Raw genomic sequence first — 23,606 nt, forward strand, 5'->3', positions numbered from 1 at the left:
CAACACTAAAATGTCATGTTTAACCCATTCAGTGAATTTCTGCTTAAAAAAAAATCTGGCATAATAGTTTGTAAGCTGTAAGCAATCTTTTAAAGCAAAGTTGTAATGCTGGGTGTTAAACCGCTTTAAAGATAAACTGTAACCAAGAATTGAACTTCGTTCCAATCAGTAGCTGATACCCCCTTTCCCATGAGAAATATTTTCCTTTTCACAAACGGATCATCAGGGGGCTTTGTATGGCTGATATAGTGGTGAAACCACTCCCACAGTGTGATGTCAGGACTAGTGGTGCTCAAATACCCCTTTTCAAAATTCGAGTTAGGTCGAATTCGAATAGTAAATTATTCGAGATCAGTCGAATATTCGAGTCGAATAATTTTTACTATTCGATTCGACCTCGGAATTCGAGCTCACTATTCGAGTCGGTATTCGAGCTCATTATTCGAGCTGACTATTCGAAATGGCCTTAAATAGCTTCCAACACTTGTTTTGAGGGTGAATGATGCAAGAAACCTCTTTTTTTCCAAGTAACAACAGCAAGTGATTATGTGGGGATGTTCCTTTAAAAAAAAAAAGTTGAAAAGAGAAGTTGTGTCCAGAAATTTGTTCAGTACTGTATATACTTCTTCTTCTTCTTCTTTATCTTCTATATCTTCTTCTTCTTCTTCTTCTATATCTTCTTCTTCTATATCTTCTTCATCTATATCTTCTTCTATATCTTCTTCTTTTATATTGTCTTCTTCTTCTTCATCTTCTTCTTCTTCATCTTCTTTTTCTTCATCTTCTTCATCTTCTTCTTCATCTTCTTCTTCATCTTCTTCATCTTCTTCTTCATCTTCTTCATCTTCTTCATCTTCTTCATCTTCTTCTTCTTCTTCTTCTACATCTACTTCATCTTCAACTTCTTCATCTTCTTCTTCTTCTTCATCTTCTTCATCATCTTCATCTTCTTCATCTTCTTCATCTTCTTCATCTTCTTCTTCTTCATCATCTTCATCTTCTTCTTCATCTTCTTCTTCTTCATCATCTTCATCTTCATCTTCTTCATCTTCTTCATCTTCATCTTCTTCATCTTCTTCTTCTTCTTCTTCATCTTCTTCATCTTCTTCTTCATCTTCTTCTTCATCATCTTCTTCTTCTTCATCTTCATCTTCTTCATCTTCTTCATCTTCTTCATCATCTTCATCTTCTTCTTCATCTTCTTCTTCTTCATCATCTTCATCTTCTTCTTCTTCATCTTCTTCTTCTTCATCATCTTCATCTTCTTCTTCTTCATCTTCTTCATCTTCTTCTATATCGTCTTCTTCTTCACTTATTTCTCTTTTCAAATTTTTTTTTTTAAAGAAATGCAGCTATTTTTGAGCGTAACAAATAGCTGGTGGCGCACGCATGTTGGAAGCGCCATTGTATGTGCTCCCTGGCAGTGGAAACACACAGACAGCAGGAGGTAAATTCAGCAGCAGGAGGAGGAGGATGAGTGTGTGGCAGCAGGCAGTCAATGAGGCAGGCAGCGTGACATAATAGCCCTGGTACCTAGCGGTGATACCAGGGCTGTAAATAAACACAGCAGGCAGGAGGTCCCAGACAGCGGTCGTGCAGCCCACATTGTGTCCAATACACAACTGGGACAACACAGTTTTCAACCCGGGCACCTCAGAAAAACTAAACCTTTTTTTTTTTTTTTTTATGGTTTTGTAGTTTTGGTTTTACAACCAATTACACAGATATAGCTATTTTTTGACGTTATAGCTGGTGGCAGAGTGGCAGCAGAAGGTAAATCTGTGTACCCTGGCGTTGGGAAACACAGACAGACAGACAGCAGCAGCAGCAGCAGGAGGAATGGAGGAGTAATGTGAGCAGCTATTGTTTGACGTAATAGCTGGTGGCAGAGTGGCAGCAGAAGGTAAATCTGTGTACCCTGGCGTTGGGAAACACAGACAGACAGCAGCATCAGCAGGAGGAATGGAGGAGTAGTGTGAGTGTGGCAGCAGGCAGGCAGCGTGACATAATAGCCCTGGTACCTAGCGGTGATACCAGGGCTGTAAATAAACACAGCAGGCAGGAGGTCCCAGACAGCGGTCGTGTAGCCCACATTGTGTCCAATACACAACTGGGACAACACAGTTTTCAACCCGGGCACCTCAGAAAAATTAAACCTTTTTTTTTTTTTTTTTTTTTATGGTTTTGTAGTTTTGGTTTTACAACCAATTACACAGATATAGCTATTTTTTGACGTAATAGCTGGTGGCTATAAGGCAGGAACTCGCCTTCCACCAACGCCTGGTTCATCTTGAGAAACGTCAGTCTGTCCACAGACTTGTGAGACAGACGTGAGCGTTTCTCGGTGACCACACCACCAGCTGCACTGAAGCAGCGCTCGGACAGCACGCTGGAAGGGGGGCAGGACAGCACTTCCAGGGCGTACTGCGCCAGCTCGCTCCAGATCTCCAGGCGCTTGACCCAATACTCCATGGGATCAACAGGGGTATCGCTGTCAAGCCCGCTGTAGGACCCCATGTAGTCAGCCACCATGCGGGTCAGGCGCTGGCTGTGACCGGTGGAGGATGCTGCTGCATGCACCTCCTCTCTAGTCACTGCTGCCGGAGCCTCTACAGTCCTGTAGAGCTCGTGGCTGAGAGACAGCAGGTCTGTGGGGCGCTTGCTGCTGGATGCAGGCACCTGCTGCTGCCTCTGTGCTGGCTGCTGGACAGTGGGGGTGGAAGGCTGGGGGAAGGCTTCCTCCAAGCGCTCAACAAGGGCCTGCTGCAAGCTCCTTATTTGTTGCGCTGGGTCTCCTCCTGCAGGCGGCAGGAACTGGCTCAACTTCCCCTTGAGGCGTGGGTCCAACATCATGCTGATCTAGATGTCCTCCCTCTGCTTCATCTGGATCACCCTGGGGTCTCTGCGCAGGCACGTCAGCATGTGCGCTGCCATTGGGAAGAGGCGGGCCACGTCTGCTGGCACATCGACGGCAGTGCTGCTGTCCTCATCCTCCTCCTCTGCCTCGTCAGCCTCATCCTCTCTCCACCCCCGCACCAACTCAGCTGCACTGTGCTGATCCCCCTCATCAGCAGCAAGGTCAGGGACCTCCACCAAGTCCTCCTCCTCCTCCCCCTCAGAGGTGGACTGTGCAGCTGCTTGCCGCTCCTGCTGGTCCAAGGCTGCCGCTCCCTGTTCCAGCAAAGCATCGAGGGCCCTGTTCAGCAGACAAACCAGGGGCACCCACTCACAGACCATAGCATGGTCCCTGCTCACCATGTTAGTGGCCTGCAGAAAGGGAGCCAGCACTAAGCACACCTGCTGCATGTGCCTCCAGTCATCATCGGGGACGATGGACGGGATGTTGCTGGTCTTGTCCCTTCTCTGAGCGGCGGAAACAGTGGCCAGGGCAAGGTACTGTTTGACAGCGCGCTTCTGTTCAACCAGACGCTCCAACATCGCCAGGGTGGAGTTCCAGCGAGTCGGAACGTCAAGGATCAGCCGATGGCGTGGCAGATCCAGCTCCTTTTGCACGTCTTCCAGGCTCGCACAGGCTGCAGCCGAGCGCCGGAAGTGACGCACAACGTTCCTTGCCGTTTCCAGCAGTTCGCCCATCCCCTGGTAGGTGCGCAAGAACTTCTGCACCACCAGGTTCAGCACGTGGGCAAGACAGGGGATGTGGGTCAGGTTTCCCCTGTCTATTGCGGCAACCAGATTGGCCACATTGTCGGCCACCACCTCTCCGACTCTGAGGCCTCTGGGGGTCAGCCAAATCCTCTCCTGCTCCTGGAGTTTGGCCAACACATGGGTTGCCGTCAGCTTGGTCTTCCCAAGGCTGACCAAGTGCAGCAGCGCTTGGCAGTGGCGGGCCTTCACGCTGCTGCTGAGGCGGGGGGTTTGGCCAGGTGTGCCGGAGGATGGCAGAGGATCGGAGGAACCTGCTGCAGTTCCCCTGACCCTGCGGGGTGGCACCACCCACTGTGTTGCTGCTGCTGCTGTGCCCGCTGCTGCTCTCCCATCCTCACCCCCTTCCACCAAGCTGACCCAGTGGACAGTGAAGGACAGGTAGCGGCCTGTCCCGAAGCGGCTGCTCCAGGAGTCCATGGTGACGTGGACCCTTTCACCAACCGCGTGCTCCAGCCCTCGCTCCACATTGGCCATCACAAAGCGGTGCAGTGCAGGAATGGCCTTGCGGGAGAAAAACTGTCTGCTGGGGAGCTGCCAGTCTGGGGCTGCGCAAGCAAGCAGCGCACGAATGTCGCTCCCCTCCTGCACGAGCGTGTACGGCAGGAGTTGGGAGCACATGGCCCATGCCAGCAAGCCGTTCAGCTGCCGCACGCGACGGCTGCTGGGAGGCAGAGCCCTAACCACCCCCTGGAAGGACTCGCTCAAAAGGCTCTGGCGTGGCCTTTTGCTGGCACGGGAATCAGCAGACACAGCGGAGGAGGCCACTGAGGACTGGCTGCCAGAACAGGCCTCAGTGTCGGCGGCAGGAGTTGCAGAGGGGGAAGGAGCAGTGCATTTCCGCACTCCTGCTGGTGCTGCTGGAGGAGCAGGAGGGCGGGTGGCTGCTGTTGCTGCTGCTGCTGAAGGCTGTGCAGTGATGGGTGTGGTGCCACTGCCAGCACCAGATGCCTTCAGCCTCTGGAACTCCTGATGCTGGTGGAAATGTTTCGCAGCAAGGTGGTTGATGAGCGAGCTGGTGCAGAACTTTAAGGGGTCTGCACCTCTGCTCAACTTCCGCTGACAGTGGTTGCAAGTGGCGTACTTGCTGTACACTGTGGGCATGGTGAAAAAGCGCCAGATTGGTGACAGAAACATCCCCCTACGGCATGGAAGCGCTGCTGCCTGTCTCCCTGTGGTGGTTTGGGGGGGGCTTGGGGGGCTTGGGTGCGGCTGGTGGTGGTACTGGCAGATGCTGCTGCTGCTGCTGCTGAGCCTGAGACACCAGCAGGCTGTGGGACCTGCCTACTGCTGCTGCCAATGCTTGCAATGATGCGCCTCCTTGCAAGGCCCACAAGAGCATCCTCCTCCTCCTCCTCAGAGCTGCTGAGGACGACATCCCCTGGAGGTGGTGGCACCCAGTCTCTGTCTGTCACCGGGTCATCAACATCCTCCCCCTCCTGAAACATGTCCTGCTGGGATGAGGACCCCCCAAACTCCTCTCCTGATGCATGGATGGGCTGCTTGACTGTCGCCACAGTCTTGCTGTCCAATCCCTCATCCCCCAAAGTGCCCATCAGCATCTCCTCCTCAAGATCGCCAACAACAGCAGACAATTTACTCATGATGCCTGGGGTCAAAAGACTGCTGAATGACAGGTCGGCGAGTGACGGTGAACTGGCTTCCTCCCCAGACCCTGCTGGGCGGCTGCTGCGAACAGGGGTGGTGGTGGTGGTGGTGAGGGTGGAGGCCTCAGATGCAGAGCTGATGGTGGGCTGCTCATCCTCCGTCATGAGTTGCACCACAGTGTCTGCATGCTTTTCCTCAATGGGACGTTTCCGACCCGGCTGGAGGAAAATCGGAGCAGGTGCTACACGCTGCTGCTGCTGTGTCTCTGCAGCGTGAGTTGCAGATGCTCCTGCTGGGCGGCGCCCAAGGCGTCCACGGCCAGTGGCTATGGGAGGAATGTTAGCCACTGACGCTGCTGCTGCTGCTGCGGAACTGTGCATGGTGGCGCGCCCGCGCCCGCGGCTTGCCACAATGCTGCTCCCTCTCCTCCTGATTCCCTTGCTGCCCTTCCCCTTGCCCAAACCGCGCTGGCTGCCACTTCCAGACATCTTCGATGTTTTGGGCGTATAGACAAATTTTTTTAAAAGGGCGGGTGAAAAGTGGGGTACTTTAATGGAGTGGGTTGGTGGGTGAGGTGACTGAGTGAGTGTCCCTAGTACAGTAAGTAAGTAGTAACAGTCAGGAAGTACAACTACCAGTTACAACTTACAATAATCAGTAGTAATCACAAGTAAATTTAGTGTGTGTACACTACAGACAGTGAGTGCACGCACGCGCAAACACGCGCAGGAGCTAGCCTATGAACAGTGACTGAGTGAGTGTCCCTAGTACAGTAAGTAAGTAAGTAGTAACAGTCAGTAAGTACAACTAACTAATTACAATAATCAATCAGTTATCAGAAGGAAATAGAGTGTGTGTAGTGTGTACACAGACAGTGAGTGCACACACGCAGGAGCTAGTAGCCTATGAACAGTGACTGAGTGTCCGAGACTCCTAGTACAGTAAGTAGTAACAGTAAGTACAACTAACTAATTACAATAATCAATCAGTTATCAGAAGGAAATAGAGTGTGTGTAGTGTGTACACAGACAGTGAGTGCACACACGCAGGAGCTAGTAGCCTATGAACAGTGACTGAGTGTCCTAGACTCCTAGTACAGTAAGTAGTAACAGTAAGTACAACTAACTAATTACAATAATCAATCAGTTATCAGAAGGAAATAGAGTGTGTGTAGTGTGTACACAGACAGTGAGTGCACACACGCAGGAGCTAGTAGCCTATGAACAGTGACTGAGTGTCCGAGACTCCTAGTACAGTAAGTAGTAACAGTAAGTACAACTAACTACTTACAATAATCAATCAGTTATCAGAAGGAAATAGAGTGTGTGTAGTGTGTACACAGACAGTGAGTGCACACACGCAGGAGCTAGTAGCCTATGAACAGTGACTGAGTGTCCTAGACTCCTAGTACAGTAAGTAGTAACAGTAAGTACAACTAACTAATTACAATAATCAATCAGTTATCAGAAGGAAATAGAGTGTGTGTAGTGTGTACACAGACAGTGAGTGCACACACGCAGGAGCTAGTAGCCTATGAACAGTGACTGAGTGTCCGAGACTCCTAGTACAGTAAGTAGTAACAGTAAGTACAACTAACTAATTACAATAATCAATCAGTTATCAGAAGGAAATAGAGTGTGTGTAGTATGTACACAGACAGTGAGTGCACACACGCAGGAGCTAGTAGCCTATGAACAGTGACTGAGTGTCCGAGACTCCTAGTACAGTAAGTAGTAACAGTAAGTACAACTAACTAATTACAATAATCAATCAGTTATCAGAAGGAAATAGAGTGTGTGTAGTGTGTACACAGACAGTGAGTGCACACACGCAGGAGCTAGTAGCCTATGAACAGTGACTGAGTGTCCTAGACTCCTAGTACAGTAAGTAGTAACAGTAAGTACAACTAACTAATTACAATAATCAATCAGTTATCAGAAGGAAATAGAGTGTGTGTAGTGTGTACACAGACAGTGAGTGCACACACGCAGGAGCTAGTAGCCTATGAACAGTGACTGAGTGTCCGAGACTCCTAGTACAGTAAGTAGTAACAGTGAGTACAACTAACTAATTACAATATTCAATTACAATAATCAATCAGTTATCAGAACTTGGAAATAGAGTGTGTGTAGTGTGTACACAGACAGTGAGTGCACACACGCAGGAGCAGCTAGTAGCCTATGAACAGTGACAGTGAGTGTCCTAGTACAGTTACAGTATATAACTACAATACTAATACAATCAGTAGTAAAGGACAGCAGAAATACTGGTATAGATGAGAGAAATAAACAGAGGACAGGAGGACAGCTGCCCACACAGGCAGGCCCTGAGGCCTAAAGCTGTAAGCCTGCAGCAGCTGGCCTGTCTCTATGTAACACAAAAGCTACTAACTAAAATACAATGTCTAACTAACTAACAACAATATAGGTGTGTATAGGAGGTGTATGTGAGCAAAAACGCTAGGTAAATGACCACAATAAAGCTCTTGCTAAGCCAAAGCACAAAGGAGCAACTCTCTCTCTATGCAAGTCTCAGGCAAGGACGGAGAAACGTAACATGGCGGCCGCTATTTATAGGGTAGGGGCTGGCCAGGGTCCCCCTCTGTGATTGGCTGCCGTCAGAGGGCCTGGGAGCCCTCTGATTGGCTCTAAGGACATCAATCTGGGCTATGACGCTATTCGAGCTCGGTACCGAGCTCGAATAGCGCCGTTAGCTCGAATAGTGAATGGGCTATTCGAGTGTACGCGAATAGCCCATTCGAATAGCTGCAGCTATTCGGAGCTCGAATACCGAGCTCGAATAGCTGGAAAAGAGCTCGAATATTCGAGCTACTCGAATATTCGAGCTCTGCTGAGCACCACTGGTCAGGACCATGGCTCTGACATAACACTGTGGGAGCCTTGTTGCATTGTGGGAAATAACAGCTGTTTACAGATGTTTCCAACTGCCAAAAAAGCAAGCAGCATCTCCTTCCACTGACATCACCTGCCAGCAGTAAAAATGTCACCATGTGATAATTGTCAGAATGTTACTCGGTGAGAGGAAACATTTTACAATGGGCAAACACTGACTAAATCATTTATACATAATTATTGTAAAAATGCAGCACTTTTTTTTATTACATTATTTTGACTGGAGTTCCTCTTTAATCTTTTGCCGACCGCGTCACGCCGATGGGCGTGGCCGTGGCGGCAGCCCCAGGACCGCCTAACGCCAATTAGCGTAAAGTCCTGGGGCTCTGTTTTGAATGAGATCGAGCGCACGCTGCGCGTGCATCTCATTCTCGGAGGGCGGAGCTCCGCCCTCTCTTCAGTCTCCGAGCGACTATTGCCACTCGGGAGACTGTTAGATGGCGTAATCGCCGTCTAATTACCCGTACAGCACTGCGATCAGCAGCAGCGCTGTACTGGGGACAGCCGTGTGACACGGCTGTCCCCTCCTGAGCCACAGAGGTGATCGGCTGTCATAGGCTGAAGCCTATGACAGCTGATCACAGGGATTGGACGGCGGGGGGAGGGAGGGAGGGGAGTATACAAGGGGAGGAAAAAAAACACCATTTTTATTTAAAAAACACAGAAATAAACACACCAAAATAAACAAACAAACACTGGGGGGGGTGGGGGCGATCAGACCCCACCAACAGAGAGCTCTGTTGGTGGGGAGAAAAGGGGGGAGGAATCACTTGTGTGCTGTGTTTTGCGGTCCTGCAGCTTGGCCTTAAAGCTGCAGTGGCCAATTTAATGAAAATGTGCCTGGTCTTTAGGGGGGTTTGACACAGCAGTCCTCAAGAGGTTAAGTGTCTTGAAGAGAAAAGTTCCCTCCAGAACAACTACTGTATATGCACAGCAAAATTTCAACACGCATGATTAGACCAAATTCACTTTTTTTTCCTCTGTATGTGGCAGTACAGAGAGCAGTTGGCTGTGTTAAGCAGGGTTTATACCAGTTTTTATGACAAAACAAGACAAATAACATTTATATTGTGCTTTTTTCCTGGTGGACTCAAAGCACCAGAGCTGCAGCCACTACGATGTGCTGTATAGGCAGTAGCAGTGTTAAGGAGACTTGACTAAAGGTCTCCTACTGAATAGGTGCTGGTTTACTGAACAGGCAGAGCCAAGATTTGAACCCAGGTCTCCTGTGTCAGAGGCAACCATTACACTATGCGTTTTATGATGCATAGAATATGTTTTTCGTTGTGGTTTTTTGCACACATTGTTGTCATACAATGCTTTTAATAGAAAATGTAGACTTGTCTGCAGTAAAAAATGGACAGTTGCAAGTTTTGTTACCCACAGATGAAAAATCGCATTAGATGTGAGCGAGTCCATTGATTTACAGTAAAGTGTGATCCGTGCCTTACAAGCTAAAAGAGTGTGGTATCCGGATGTGTCTGCACGTAGGCTGCCTGTGGCTATAAATGTGACATGCTATTGTCAGTCCACATGAATGCCATCTACTGATATAAATGAAACAGGCACTGCATAATCTGTAAAGGTCTTCTCAAATCTTTGTTAGAGTTCCCACATTAGTTAGTCCTTGTTAGTGCATTGATGTCATTTAGCTCTAGAGGTGCAATCAGCCCAATTAGCAAAGAAGTCGAGATATTCTAAATTGAAGAAAGCCATTCGAGTGACTTAAAGGAACACTATCAAAGTTCTTCAGTTTCTGGCAGCAGCATAAATTAATGTGGCAACTAGAGAAAGAACTGACCCAGCATGTATTTTTGCTGTGCAGTGTCATTTTTATTTCATATACCTTTATGGGCGGCGTCCCCTTAACAAACTGATGGTAGCGGATAAGTGAGCAGTTAGCACGCCCCAAATCTTTCATTCATTGCGCGCAAAGTTTAGCGCACGCAAAAAGTCGCACCGGGTGTGACTATAACGTCGTACCAGGTTCCCCCTAAAATGTCGCACCGGGTACGACAGAAATGTTGCATACTGCGACATTTCGGGCGCACCTGGTGCGACGTTTCACGCACACTGCGCAGTGCTAAACTTTGCGTGCGCTAACTTAGTGCGCAAAACTTTGCGCGTCCTAAAGGGCATTAGGTGTGAATCAAGCCCGATAACTCAGTTATCACTGTTTTGTGAATCAAGCCCCAAGTGTGTTAGAACTCGTGAAGTGATAAAATGTTCCTAGGCCTGGAGTCACACTGTTTGTATTGCATAACTGCATAACATGTTCGTTATAATGGGTGTGTACTCCAATGCACACTGCACACATCATTTTAAAATTTGGTCAAACTATACAAAGCGCACATATTTTAACATATTATCCAGAAACTTATTGCAATTTAGAATGATGCATGATGCATTCCATTACAAAGCTGAGATGTGTACACACCCATTCAGTTGTATGGGTAGTGAGTCCACATGCAGAATAAATATACGATGCAATAGACATAGAGCCCGATAGACATAGCTCAGGTAAAATTGACGTGTGCAGGTAGCACATGGCAATATTACTGTTACTGTTACATGCTAATTGTGCAACGCGCACTACCTACCTGGCATACGTACCAGTAATATTGCCGTGTGCTGCCTGTGAATCCGGCCCATAGTATGACTGCATCCTTACTTTACTTCATATTGAAGTGATGGGGCAAAGTTATCTTTTATTTCTGTGAAAAACTAATACAACTAAATAGGAAGAAATGCAAAGAATACATACATTGCACTTTTCTGTTAGAGGAGTGCAGCAATTACCTGTAAGACATTGTTGTTATAGAAAGCTTAATCACTGTCTCTATGGTTTCAACATGAGATTTCCCATCAGCCACGTGGCTACAGGCTAATGCCAGTTCAACAAGGCAAATCAGTGCCATAGTAGGAAGAAGGTATACAGTATATTTGAATCTTCAGATTTCTGAAAATTGCAAAATTTGCCGATACTAATTTGTGCCCTTTCCTTAAACCTTAACAGTGCATTTCTCTACATTTAAATTAGCTGTTTGTTACTTGTTTGATTCTCTTCCTGAATGTATTTACTTCTGCTGTTTACAGGGCCCAAAAGGACTTCCAGGTGTGAAAGGTGAAAGAGTAAGTATCCAGTACAGCCTTGGTATTGTGCAGGCTTCCGTTCCTGCAAATCATCCAAGCACTGCACAGCCATGATTACATTCTTGTTTACGCTTCACATGATGTTGTGCAGTTTACAGCGATAGCCTTTAGTTTGTAACACACAAGGACATTAGACATTGCATACCCACAGCATTCTCACTGCTGTGTGCGTTTCAACCCACAGTGCACGACTTCATTTAGAGCGGAGCAATGCAAATGATATTTTAGTTGTATAATGTATAACAATCATCTACGATGCCAAGTGTGAACAAGGACCCATAAAACAAACCTGTAATTTCTCATCATCCGCTATTTACCACTGTAAACAGATTACCTGGTCTGAGACACCAAATACCTGGTCTGGGACACCAAATAGGTCAGCAACAGTGCTGCTGGTCATCCCCAGGGTGGTGGTGAGGAAAGGTACACCAGAGTGGGACTGCAGAAAGTTCATGTTATACGTTGTCTGAAAAATGCAGTCCTGCACCACATGACAATGCCCTGTCCTTTCAATTAATTGCATTGCTATGTTACATGAGAGCAGAATGTGGCTAAACTTTTATTTGTGTTACCGCATTTACCACTGTTTAATGGAAATATAGCTGCCTACAGTTCTGTTGTAAAAAGAGGCTTACTTAATTAGCTCAGTCTACATAAGACTTTGGATTTCAGTTCTTTTGCATTTCCTTATATATTCTATAGTACCAGGTTAACTGCCTTAGAGGGATTATCTGACACCATCCCTTTACTGTAGATGTTGTGAATAAATTTCACTCTTGTAGTTTTCAGAAGAAATGGAAGTGCAATAGAGAAAGACAGAGAAATGTCATTGTTAGCCTTACTAAGCTTTATTCCAGAATCCATGACAGTGCTCTAATCCCTGCAATATAGTTGTTGGTTTTAGCATGATACTAAGCTGCCACAGGCTTATTTAGCTTCTTACCTGAACCCTCAGCAAATAGCTGAATACACCACTGAAATACAGTTTGTAGGAAATAGTTACTGATCAAATATTTTTAAGGCCAGCATCGCATGGACGGCTTTGCTCTGTTGACCAGCAAGTGTTCTCAGTGTGCATTGTGAGAGCTGGAAAGTGAGTCTCTTGTAAACACACCACATCTCCAAGCAGAGATCTGAAGTATCAAATCCTCTTAGTCTTCTTAGTGGGTGATTTTAAACCCTGTTCATTTTATTAATCTACGTTCATTGGCACTCTGACAGTTTGAAGAGAGTACTACCACTTGTTCAAGTACTTACTTAACCACTCTGTCCTCCTTGACGTATAAAAATGGCAAGGAGGACATGCGCGCTCCCGCGGCCGATCGCGCGCGTGCACGCGCACTCCCGGCCGCGTATTCGGTAGCCCAGGAATCAATGAATCGGGCTATGGTGCCCGATTACTGATTCCTCTCCCCCGCAGAAAAAGCGACAGCTTCTCTTCTCTACATTGTACGCTTAGAGTGACGTCATGTAAACAAACTCAAGGTTGCCATCTTGTGGCCAAAGAATAAAACTACATCTAAAAGTAAAAAAAAAATATACTACACAAATATTTCCCTAAACAAAACACTATTTACTTCCCACCCTCCCAAAAATACCCACATAAAATGTTTAATAAAAAAAAACCAAAGCATTACAATAAAAACAAAACCACATAAATAGTTACCTAAGGGTCTAAACTATTTAAATATCTATGTAAAGATGAAATATTTCTATATTTTTTTTATAAGCTTGTAAATAGTGATGGATGCAAAACGGAAAAAATGCTCTTTTATTTCCAAATATTATATTGTCGCCATACATTGTGATAGGGACATAATTTAAACGGTGAAATAACCATGACAAATGGGCATGTATTATTTTAAAACTATAATGGCCGAAAACTGAGAAATAATGAATTTTTTTCTGTTTTTTTCTTATTCTTACTGTTAAAATGTATTTGCAGAAAGGTAGCTCTTAGCAAAATGTATCCCCCAAAGAAAGCCTAATTGGTGGCGGAAAAAACAAGATATAGATCAGTTCATTGTGATAAGTAGTGATAAAGTTATAGGCGAATGAATGGGAGGTGAACATTGCTCGGATGCATAAAGTGAAAACGACCGAGAGCTTAAGTGGTTAAGCCTGTGTCTCGCTCTGGAGCACAGGGCCTCAACAAATGTATACTACCATTTTCAGTACCTGTTTAAGTATTCTCTGCATTTAGTTATCCTGCTTCCTCCTGCTTCCATTGTGTTTAGAGAGTGAGGCCCGTGGTGGGGATGAAGGGCAGTTGAAGATCCATCATCTTGGCAGTAAGCTATGTCTAAGTCTAAACTTTGTTAAAGTGCCCAAGTGAAAAATTAGAAGTGTCTTGCAAGAATGAATAACAACCCACAATTAGGCAACTAGCTAGTGTTGGGCGAACAGTGTTCGCCACTGTTCGGGTTCTGCAGAACATCACCCTGTTCGGGTGATGTTCGAGTTCGGCTGAACACCTGATGGTGTTCGGCCTTTTAAGTTCGGGTTCGCCCCGAACTACTAAATGGCCGCGAACAGGGCCGAACAGGGCCCCTGTTCGGCCGAACAGGGCCCTGTTCGGCCGAATACTGCCCCCCTATGGGGTCGCAGGCATAAGGGGGGAGCATGCCCCAATCGCGGGGGGGGTCGGAAATTCCCCCCACCCCCTTCCGCTAGCACTCCCCCCTCTGCCCGCTACCCCATACAAAAGTTTAATGAAGTAAAACAGTACCGGTCTGGTGGTAGTGGGTGGCTGGCAGTGGGCGGCACTGTTTAGTGAGTGACTGAGGAGGAGGAGTCCGGAGAGTGACGCGTTGAGGGAGGCCGGGCAGCGGGCGGTTCAGCAGTAGTACCGTACTACTGCTGAACCGCCTGCTGCCCGGCCTCCCTCAACGCGTCACTCTCCGGACTCCTCCTCCTCAGTCACTCACTAAACAGTGCCGCCCACTGCCAGCCACCCACTACCACCAGACCGGTACTGTTTTACTTCATTAAACTTTTGTATGGGGAAGCGGGCAGAGGGGGGAGCGCTAGCGGAGGGGGTGGGGGGAATTTCCGACCCCCCCGCGATCGGGGCATGCTCCCCCCTTATGCCTGCGACCCCATAGGGCCCCCAAAAGCGGGATGTTCGGGGAGTTCAGGGTTCGGCCCGAACATGCCGAACATCGCGGCCATGTTCGGCGAACTTTCCCGAACCCGAACATCCAGGTGTTCGCCCAACACTACAACTAGCCAGTATGACAGGTAATCTGAATTCTCCACCAGTGGTGCTCAGCAGAGCTCGAATATTCGAGTAGCTCGAATATTCGAGCTCTTTTTCAGCTATTCGAGCTCGGTATTCGAGCTCCGAATAGCTGGAGCTATTCGAATGGGCTATCCGAGTACACTCGAATAGCCCATTCACTATTCGAGCTATTCGAGCAACCCGGCGCTATTCGAGCTCGGTACCGAGCTCGAATAGCGTCATAGCCCAGATTGATGTCCTTAGAGCCAATCAGAGGGCTCCCAGGCCCTCTGACGGCAGCCAATCACAGAGGGGGACCCTGGCCAGCCCCTACCCTATAAATAGCGGCCGCCATGTTAGGTTTTTCCATGCTTGCCTGAGACTTGTACAGAGAGAGAGTTGCTCCTTTGTGCTTTGGCTTAGCAAGTGCTCTATTGTGGTCATTTACCTAGCGTTTTTGCTCACCTACACCTGCCATATACACCTATATTGTTGTTAGTTAGATAGACATTGTATTTTAGTTAGTAGCTTGTGTGTTACATTAGAGACAGGCAGCTGCTGCAAGCTTACAGGTTTAGGCCTCAGGGGGGCCTTGCCTCTGTGGGCAGCTGTCCTCTGTTTATTTCTCTCATCTATACCAGTATTTCTGCTGTCCTTTACTAATAGTATTGTAGTTATACTGTACTAGGAGTAGGACACTCACTGACTGTCACTGTTTATAGGCTACTAGCTAGCTCCTGCGTGTGTGCACTCACTCACTGTCTGTGTGTACACACACTCTATTTCCTTCTGATTACTGATAGATTATTGTTAGTTAGTTGTACTTACTTACTACTTACTCTTACTGTACCCGTAGGGACACTCACTGTCACTGTTCATATAGGCTACTAGCTCCTGCGTGTGCGCACTGCACTCACTGTCTGAGTGTACACACACAACACACACTCTATTTCCTTCTGATCGCTGATTGATTATCGTAATTAGTTAGTTGTACTTACTGTTACTACTTACTCTTACTGTACTAGGAGTCTAGGACACTCAGTCACTGTCCATAGGCTACTAGCTCCTGCGTGCGTGCACTCACTGTCTGAGTGTACACACACAACACACACTCTATTTCCTTCTGATCGCTGATTGATTATCGTAATTAGTTAGTTCTACTTACTTACTGTTACTACTTACTCTTACTGTACTAGGAGTCTAGGACACTCAGTCACTGTGTTCATAGGCTACTAGCTCCTGCGTGCGTGCACTCACTGTCTGAGTGTACACACACAACACACACTCTATTTCCTTCTGATCGCTGATTGATTATTGTAATTAGTTAGTTCTACTTACTGTTACTAATTACTCTTGCTGTACTAGGAGTCTAGGACACTCAGTCACTGTTCATAGGCTACTAGCTCCTGCGTGCGTGCACTCACTGTCTGAGTGTACACACACAACACACACTCTATTTCCTTCTGATCGCTGATTGATTATCGTAATTAGTTAGTTGTACTTACTGTTACTACTTACTCTTACTGTACTAGGAGTCTAGGACACTCAGTCACTGTCCATAGGCTACTAGCTCCTGCGTGCGTGCACTCACTGTCTGAGTGTACACACACCACCCACACTCTATTTCCTTCTGATCGCTGATTGATTATTGTAATTAGTTAGTTCTACATACTGTTACTACTTACTCTTACTGTACTAGGAGTCTAGGACACTCAGTCACTGTGCTCATAGGCTACTAGCTCCTGCATGCGTGCACTCACTGTCTGAGTGTACACACACCCACACTCCATTTCCTTCTGATCGCTGATTGATTATTGTAATTAGTTAGTTCTACTTACTGTTACTACTTACTCTTACTGTACTAGGAGTCTAGGACACTCAGTCACTGTTCATAGGCTACTAGCTCCTGCGTGCGTGCACTCACTGTCTGAGTGTGCACACACCCACACTCCATTTCCTTCTGATCGCTGATTGATTATTGTAATTAGTTAGTTCTACTTACTGTTACTACTTACTCTTACTGTACTAGGAGTCTAGGACACTCAGTCACTGTCCATAGGCTACTAGCTCCTGCGTGCGTGCACTCACTGTCTGAGTGTACACACACCACCCACACTCTATTTCCTTCTGATCGCTGATTGATTATTGTAATTAGTTAGTTCTACTTACTGTTACTACTTACTCTTACTGTACTAGGAGTCTAGGACACTCAGTCACTGTCCATAGGCTACTAGCTCCTGCGTGCGTGCACTCACTGTCTGAGTGTACACACACCCACACTCCATTTCCTTCTGATCGCTGATTGATTATTGTAATTAGTTAGTTCTACTTACTGTTACTACTTACTCTTACTGTACTAGGAGTCTAGGACACTCAGTCACTGTCCATAGGCTACTAGCTCCTGCGTGCGTGCACTCACTGTCTGAGTGTACACACACCACCCACACTCTATTTCCTTCTGATCGCTGATTGATTATTGTAATTAGTTAGTTCTACTTACTGTTACTACTTACTCTTACTGTACTAGGAGTCTAGGACACTCAGTCACTGTGTTCATAGGCTACTAGCTCCTGCGTGCGTGCACTCACTGTCTGAGTGTACACACACCCACACTCCATTTCCTTCTGATCGCTGATTGATTATTGTAATTAGTTAGTTCTACTTACTGTTACTACTTACTCTTGCTGTACTAGGAGTCTAGGACACTCAGTCACTGTTCATAGGCTACTAGCTCCTGCGTGTGTGCACTCACTGTCTGAGTGTACACACACAACACACACTCTATTTCCTTCTGATCGCTGATTGATTATCGTAATTAGTTAGTTGTACTTACTGTTACTACTTACTCTTACTGTACTAGGAGTCTAGGACACTCAGTCACTGTCCATAGGCTACTAGCTCCTGCGTGCGTGCACTCACTGTCTGAGTGTACACACACCACCCACACTCTATTTCCTTCTGATCGCTGATTGATTATTGTAATTAGTTAGTTCTACTTACTGTTACTACTTACTCTTACTGTACTAGGAGTCTAGGACACTCGGTCACTGTGTTCATAGGCTACTAGCTCCTGCGTGCGTGCACTCACTGTCTGAGTGTACACACACCCACACTCCATTTCCTTCTGATCGCTGATTGATTATTGTAATTAGTTAGTTCTACTTACTGTTACTACTTACTCTTGCTGTACTAGGAGTCTAGGACACTCAGTCACTGTTCATAGGCTACTAGCTCCTGCGTGTGTGCACTTACTGTCTGAGTGTACACACACAACACACACTCTATTTCCTTCTGATCGCTGATTGATTATCGTAATTAGTTAGTTGTACTTACTGTTACTACTTACTCTTACTGTACTAGGAGTCTAGGACACTCAGTCACTGTGTTCATAGGCTACTAGCTCCTGCGTGCGTGCACTCACTGTCTGAGTGTACACACACCCACACTCCATTTCCTTCTGATCGCTGATTGATTATTGTAATTAGTTAGTTCTACTTACTGTTACTACTTACTCTTACTGTACTAGGAGTCTAGGACACTCAGTCACTGTCCATAGGCTACTAGCTCCTGCGTGCGTGCACTCACTGTCTGAGTGTACACACACCCACACTCCATTTCCTTCTGATCGCTGATTGATTATTGTAATTAGTTAGTTCTACTTACTGTTACTACTTACTCTTACTGTACTAGGAGTCTAGGACACTCAGTCACTGTCCATAGGCTACTAGCTCCTGCGTGCGTGCACTCACTGTCTGTGTACACACTACACACACTCCATTTCCTTCTGATCGCTGATTGATTATTGTAATTAGTTAGTTCTACTTACTGTTACTACTTACTCTTACTGTACTAGGAGTCTAGGACACTCAGTCACTGTCCATAGGCTACTAGCTCCTGCGTGCGTGCACTCACTGTCTGAGTGTACACACACCCACACTCCATTTCCTTCTGATCGCTGATTGATTATTGTAATTAGTTAGTTCTACTTACTGTTACTACTTACTCTTACTGTACTAGGAGTCTAGGACACTCAGTCACTGTCCATAGGCTACTAGCTCCTGCGTGCGTGCACTCACTGTCTGAGTGTACACACACCACCCACACTCTATTTCCTTCTGATCGCTGATTGATTATTGTAATTAGTTAGTTCTACTTACTGTTACTACTTACTCTTACTGTACTAGGAGTCTAGGACACTCAGTCACTGTGTTCATAGGCTACTAGCTCCTGCGTGCGTGCACTCACTGTCTGAGTGTACACACACCCACACTCCATTTCCTTCTGATCGCTGATTGATTATTGTAATTAGTTAGTTCTACTTACTGTTACTACTTACTCTTACTGTACTAGGAGTCTAGGACACTCAGTCACTGTGTTCATAGGCTACTAGCTCCTGCGTGCGTGCACTCACTGTCTGAGTGTACACACACTAAATTTACTTGTGATTACTACTGATTATTGTAACTGCTAGTTGTACTTCCTGACTGTTACTACTTACTTACTGTACTAGGGGACACTCACTCAGTCACCTCACCAACCAACCCACTCCATTAAAGTACCCCACTTTTCACCCGCCCTTTTAAAAAACTTTTGTCTATACGCCCAAAACATTGAAGATGTCTGGAAGTGGCAGCCAGCGCGGTTTGGGCAAGGGGAAGGGCAGCAAGGGAATCAGGAGGAGAGGGAGCAGCATTGTGGCAAGCCGCGGCCGCGGGCGCGCCACCATGCACAGTTCCGCAGCAGCAGCAGCAGCGTCAGTGGCTAACATTCCTCCCATAGCCACTGGCCGTGGACGCCTTGGGCGCCGCCCAGCAGGAGCATCTGCAACTCACGCTGCAGAGACACAGCAGCAGCAGCGTGTAGCACCTGCTCCCATTTTCCTCCAGCCGGGTCGGAAACGTCCCATTGAGGAAAAGGATGCAGACACTGTGGTGCAACTCATGACGGAGGATGAGCAGCCCGCCATCAGCTCTGCATCCGAGGCCTCCACCCTCACCACCACCACCACCACCACCACCACCACCACCCCTGTTCGCAGCAGCCGCCCAGCAGGGCCTGGGGAGGAGGCCAGTTCACCATCAGTCGCCGACCTGTCACTCAGCAGTCTTTTTACCCCAGGCACCATCAGGGTATTGTCTGCTGTTGTTGGCGATTTTGAGGAGGAGATGCTGATGGGCACTTTGGGGGAGGAGGGATTGGACAGCAAGACTGTGGCGACAGTCAAGCGTCCCATCCATGCATCAGGAGAGGAGTTTGGGGGGTCATCATCCCAGCAGGACATGTTTCAGGAGGGGCATGATGATGATGACCCGGTGACAGACAGAGACTGGGTGCCACCACCTCCAGGGGATGTCGTCCTCAGCAGCTCTGAGGAGGAGGAGGAGGATGCGCTTGTGGGCCTTGCAAGGAGGCGCATCATTGCAAGCATTGGCAGCGTCCCACAGCCTGCTGGTGTCTCAGGCTCAGCAGCAGCAGCATCAGCCAGTACCACCACCAGCCGCACCCAAGCCCCCCCCCCAACCACCACAGGGAGACAGGCAGCAGCGCTTCCATGCCGTAGGGGGATGTTTCTGTCACCAATCTGGCGCTTTTTCACCATGCCCACTGTGTACAGCAAGTACGCCACTTGCAACCACTGTCAGCGGAAGTTGAGCAGAGGTGCAGACCCCTTAAAGTTCAGCACCAGCTCGCTCATCAACCACCTTGCGGCTAAACATTTCCACCAGCATGAGGAGTTCCAGAGGCTGAAGGCATCTGGTGCTGGCAGTGGCACCACACCCATCACTGCACAGCCTTCAGCAGCAGCAGCAGCAACAGCAGCCACCCGCCCTCCTGCTCCTCCAGCAGCACCAGCAGGAGTGCGGAAATGCACTGCTCCTCCCCCCTCTGCAACTCCTGCCGCCGACACTGAGGCCTGTTCTGGCAGCCAGTCCTCAGTGGCCTCCTCTGCTGTGTCTGCTGATTCCCGTGTCAGCAAAAGGCCACGTCAGAGCCTTTTGAGCGAGTCCTTCCAGGGGGTGGTTAGGGCTCTGCCTCCCAGCAGCCGTCGCGTGCGGCAGCTGAACGGCTTGCTGGCACGGGCCATGTGCTCCCAACTCCTGCCGTACACGCTCGTGCAGGAGGGGAGCGACATTCGTGCGCTGCTTGCTTGCGCAGCCCCAGACTGGCAGCTCCCCAGCAGACACTTCTTTGCCCGCAAGGCCATTCCTGCACTGCACCGCTTTGTGATGGCCAATGTGGAGCGAGGGCTGGAGCACGCGGTTGGTGAAAGGGTCCACGTCACCATGGACTCCTGGAGCAGCCGCTTCGGGACAGGCCGCTACCTGTCCTTCACTGTCCACTGGGTCAGCTTAGTGGAAGGGGGTGAGGATGGGAGAGCAGCAGCGGGCACAGCAGCAGCAGCAACACAGTGGGTGGTGCCACCCCGCAGGCTCAGGGGAACTGCAGCAGGTTCCTCCGATCCTCTGCCATCCTCCGGCACACCTGGCCAAACCCCCCGCCTCAGCAGCAGCGTGAAGGCCCGCCACTGCCAAGCGCTGCTGCACTTGGTCAGCCTTGGGAAGACCAAGCTGACGGCAACCCATGTGTTGGCCAAACTCCAGGAGCAGGAGAGGATTTGGCTGACCCCCAGAGGCCTCAGAGTCGGAGAGGTGGTGGCCGACAATGGGGCCAATCTGGTTGCCGCAATAGACAGGGGAAACCTGACCCACATCCCCTGTCTTGCCCATGTGCTGAACCTGGTGGTGCAGAAGTTCCTGCGCACCTACCAGGGGATGGGCGAACTGCTGGAAACGGCAAGGAATGTTGTGCGTCACTTCCGGCGCTCGGCTGCAGCCTGTGCGAGCCTGGAAGACGTGCAAAAGGAGCTGGATCTGCCACGCCATCGGCTGATCCTTGACGTTCCGACTCGCTGGAACTCCACCCTGGCGATGTTGGAGCATCTGGTTGAACAGAGGCACGCTGTCAACCAGTACCTTGCCCTGGCCACTGTTTCCGCAGCTCAGAGAAGGGACAAGACCAGCAACATCCCGTCCATCGTCCCCGATGATGACTGGAGGCACATGCAGCAGGTGTGCTTTGTGCTGGCTCCCTTCCTGCAGGCCACAAACATGGTGAGCAGGGACCATGCTATGGTCTGCGAGTGGGTGCCCCTGGTTTCTCTGCTGAACAGGGCCCTCGATGCTTTGCTGGAACAGGGAGCGGCAGCCTTGGACCAGCAGGAGCGGCAACCAGCTGCGCAGTCCACCTCTGAGGGGGAGGAGGAGGAGGACTTGGTGGAGGTCCCTGACCTGGCTGCTGATGAGGGGGATCAGCACAGCGCAGCTGAGTTGGTGCGGGGGTGGAGAGAGGATGAGGCGGCAGAGGAGGAGAATGAGGACAGCACTGACGTCGATGTGCCAGCAGACGTGGCCCGCCTCTTCCCAATGGCAGCGCACATGCTGACGTGCCTGCGTAGGGACCCCAGGGTGATCCAGATGAAGCAGAGGGAGGACATCTGGATCAGCATGATGTTGGACCCACGCCTCAAGGGGAAGTTGAGCCAGTTCCTGCCGCCTGCAGGAGGAGACCCAGCGCAACAAATAAGGGGCTTGCAGCAGGCCCTTGTTGAGCGCTTGGAGGAAGCCTTCCCCCAGCCTTCCACCCCCACTGTCCAGCAGCCAGCACAGAGGCAGCAGCAGGTGCCTGCATCCAGCAGCAGCAAGCGCCCCACAGACCTGCTGTCTCTCAGCCACGAGCTCTACAGGACTGTAGAGGCTCCGGCAGCAGTGACTAGAGAGGAGATGCATGCAGCAGCATCCTCCTCCGGTCACAGCCAGCGCCTGACCCGCATGGTGGCTGACTACATGGGGTCGTACAGCGGGCTTGACAGCGATGCCCCTGTTGATCCCATGGAGTATTGGGTCAAGCGCATGGAGATCTGGAGCGAGCTGGCGCAGTACGCCCTGGAAGTGCTGTCCTGCCCCCCTTCCAGCGTGCTGTCCGAGCGCTGCTTCAGTGCAGCTGGTGGCGTGGTCACCGAGAAACGCTCACGTCTGTCTCACAAGTCTGTGGACAGACTGACGTTTCTCAAGATGAACCAGGCGTGGGTGGAAGGCGAGTTCCTGGCCCCTGTTGTCGGCGAGAGGGGGACATGAACTGGCTGCCGGAACCATCGTTAATGTGCCTTACCACCCTTTACCACCTCCTGGCTCCTGCTCACTAAGCCAGCCTGGTTCACTTTGACTATTATGTCGCCTGCAGCCACACATTTTACACCTACAGTGGGCTGCTGTGTACTGCCCTTCTGCTGTCTGTCTGTGTTTCCCACTGCCAGGGTACACAGAATTACCTTCTTCTGCTGCCACTCTGCCACCAGCTATTACGTCAAACAATAGCTGCTCGCCTACTCCTCCATTCCTCCTCCTGCTGCTGCTGTCTGTCTGTGTTTCCCACTGCCAGGGTACACAGAATTACCTTCTTCTGCTGCCACTCTGCCACCAGCTATTACGTCAAACAATAGCTATATTGGTTGCAAAACCAAAACCAAACAAACCATTAAAAAAAAAAAAAGGTTGAATTTTTCTGAGGTGCCCGGGTTGAAAACTGTGTTGTCCCAGTTGTGTATTGGACACAATGTGGGCTGCACGACCGCTGTCTGGGACCTCCTGTTGTGTTTATTTACAGCCCTGGTATCACCGCTAGGTACCAGGGCTATTATGTCACGCTGCCTACCTGCTGCCACACTCACACTACTCCTCCATACCTCCTCCTGCTGCTGCTGCTGCTGTCTGTCTGTGTTTCCCATTGCCAGGGTACACTACACAGATGATTTACCTTCTGCTGCCACTCTGCCACCAGCTATTACGTCAAACAATAGCTGCTCACATTACTCCTCCATTCCTCCTGCTGCTGTTGCTGTCTGTCTGTGTTTCCCACTGCCAGGGTACACAGAATTACCTTCTGCTGCCACTCTGCCACCAGCTATTACGTCAAACAATAGCTATATTGGTTGCAAAACCAAAACCAAACAAACCATTAAAAAAAAAAAAAGGTTTAATTTTTCTGAGGTG

General features: G+C 48.8%; 1 protein-coding gene across 1 annotated transcript in view; it reads left to right on the forward strand.

Annotated features, from left to right (window-relative positions):
• LOC137562283 (collagen alpha-1(VII) chain-like) overlaps window positions 1-23,606 on the forward strand; it is a 519,927-nt gene that overhangs the window by 356,546 nt on the left and 139,775 nt on the right. The window contains exon 81 of the mRNA XM_068273618.1: window positions 11,280-11,315. Coding sequence (XP_068129719.1) covers window positions 11,280-11,315 — 36 coding nt within the window. The remainder of the gene's footprint in view (window positions 1-11,279; window positions 11,316-23,606) is intronic.

This window comes from Hyperolius riggenbachi, chromosome 3 (genome assembly GCF_040937935.1).
Source record: "Hyperolius riggenbachi isolate aHypRig1 chromosome 3, aHypRig1.pri, whole genome shotgun sequence".
NCBI classification, from domain to species: domain Eukaryota; kingdom Metazoa; phylum Chordata; class Amphibia; order Anura; family Hyperoliidae; genus Hyperolius; species Hyperolius riggenbachi.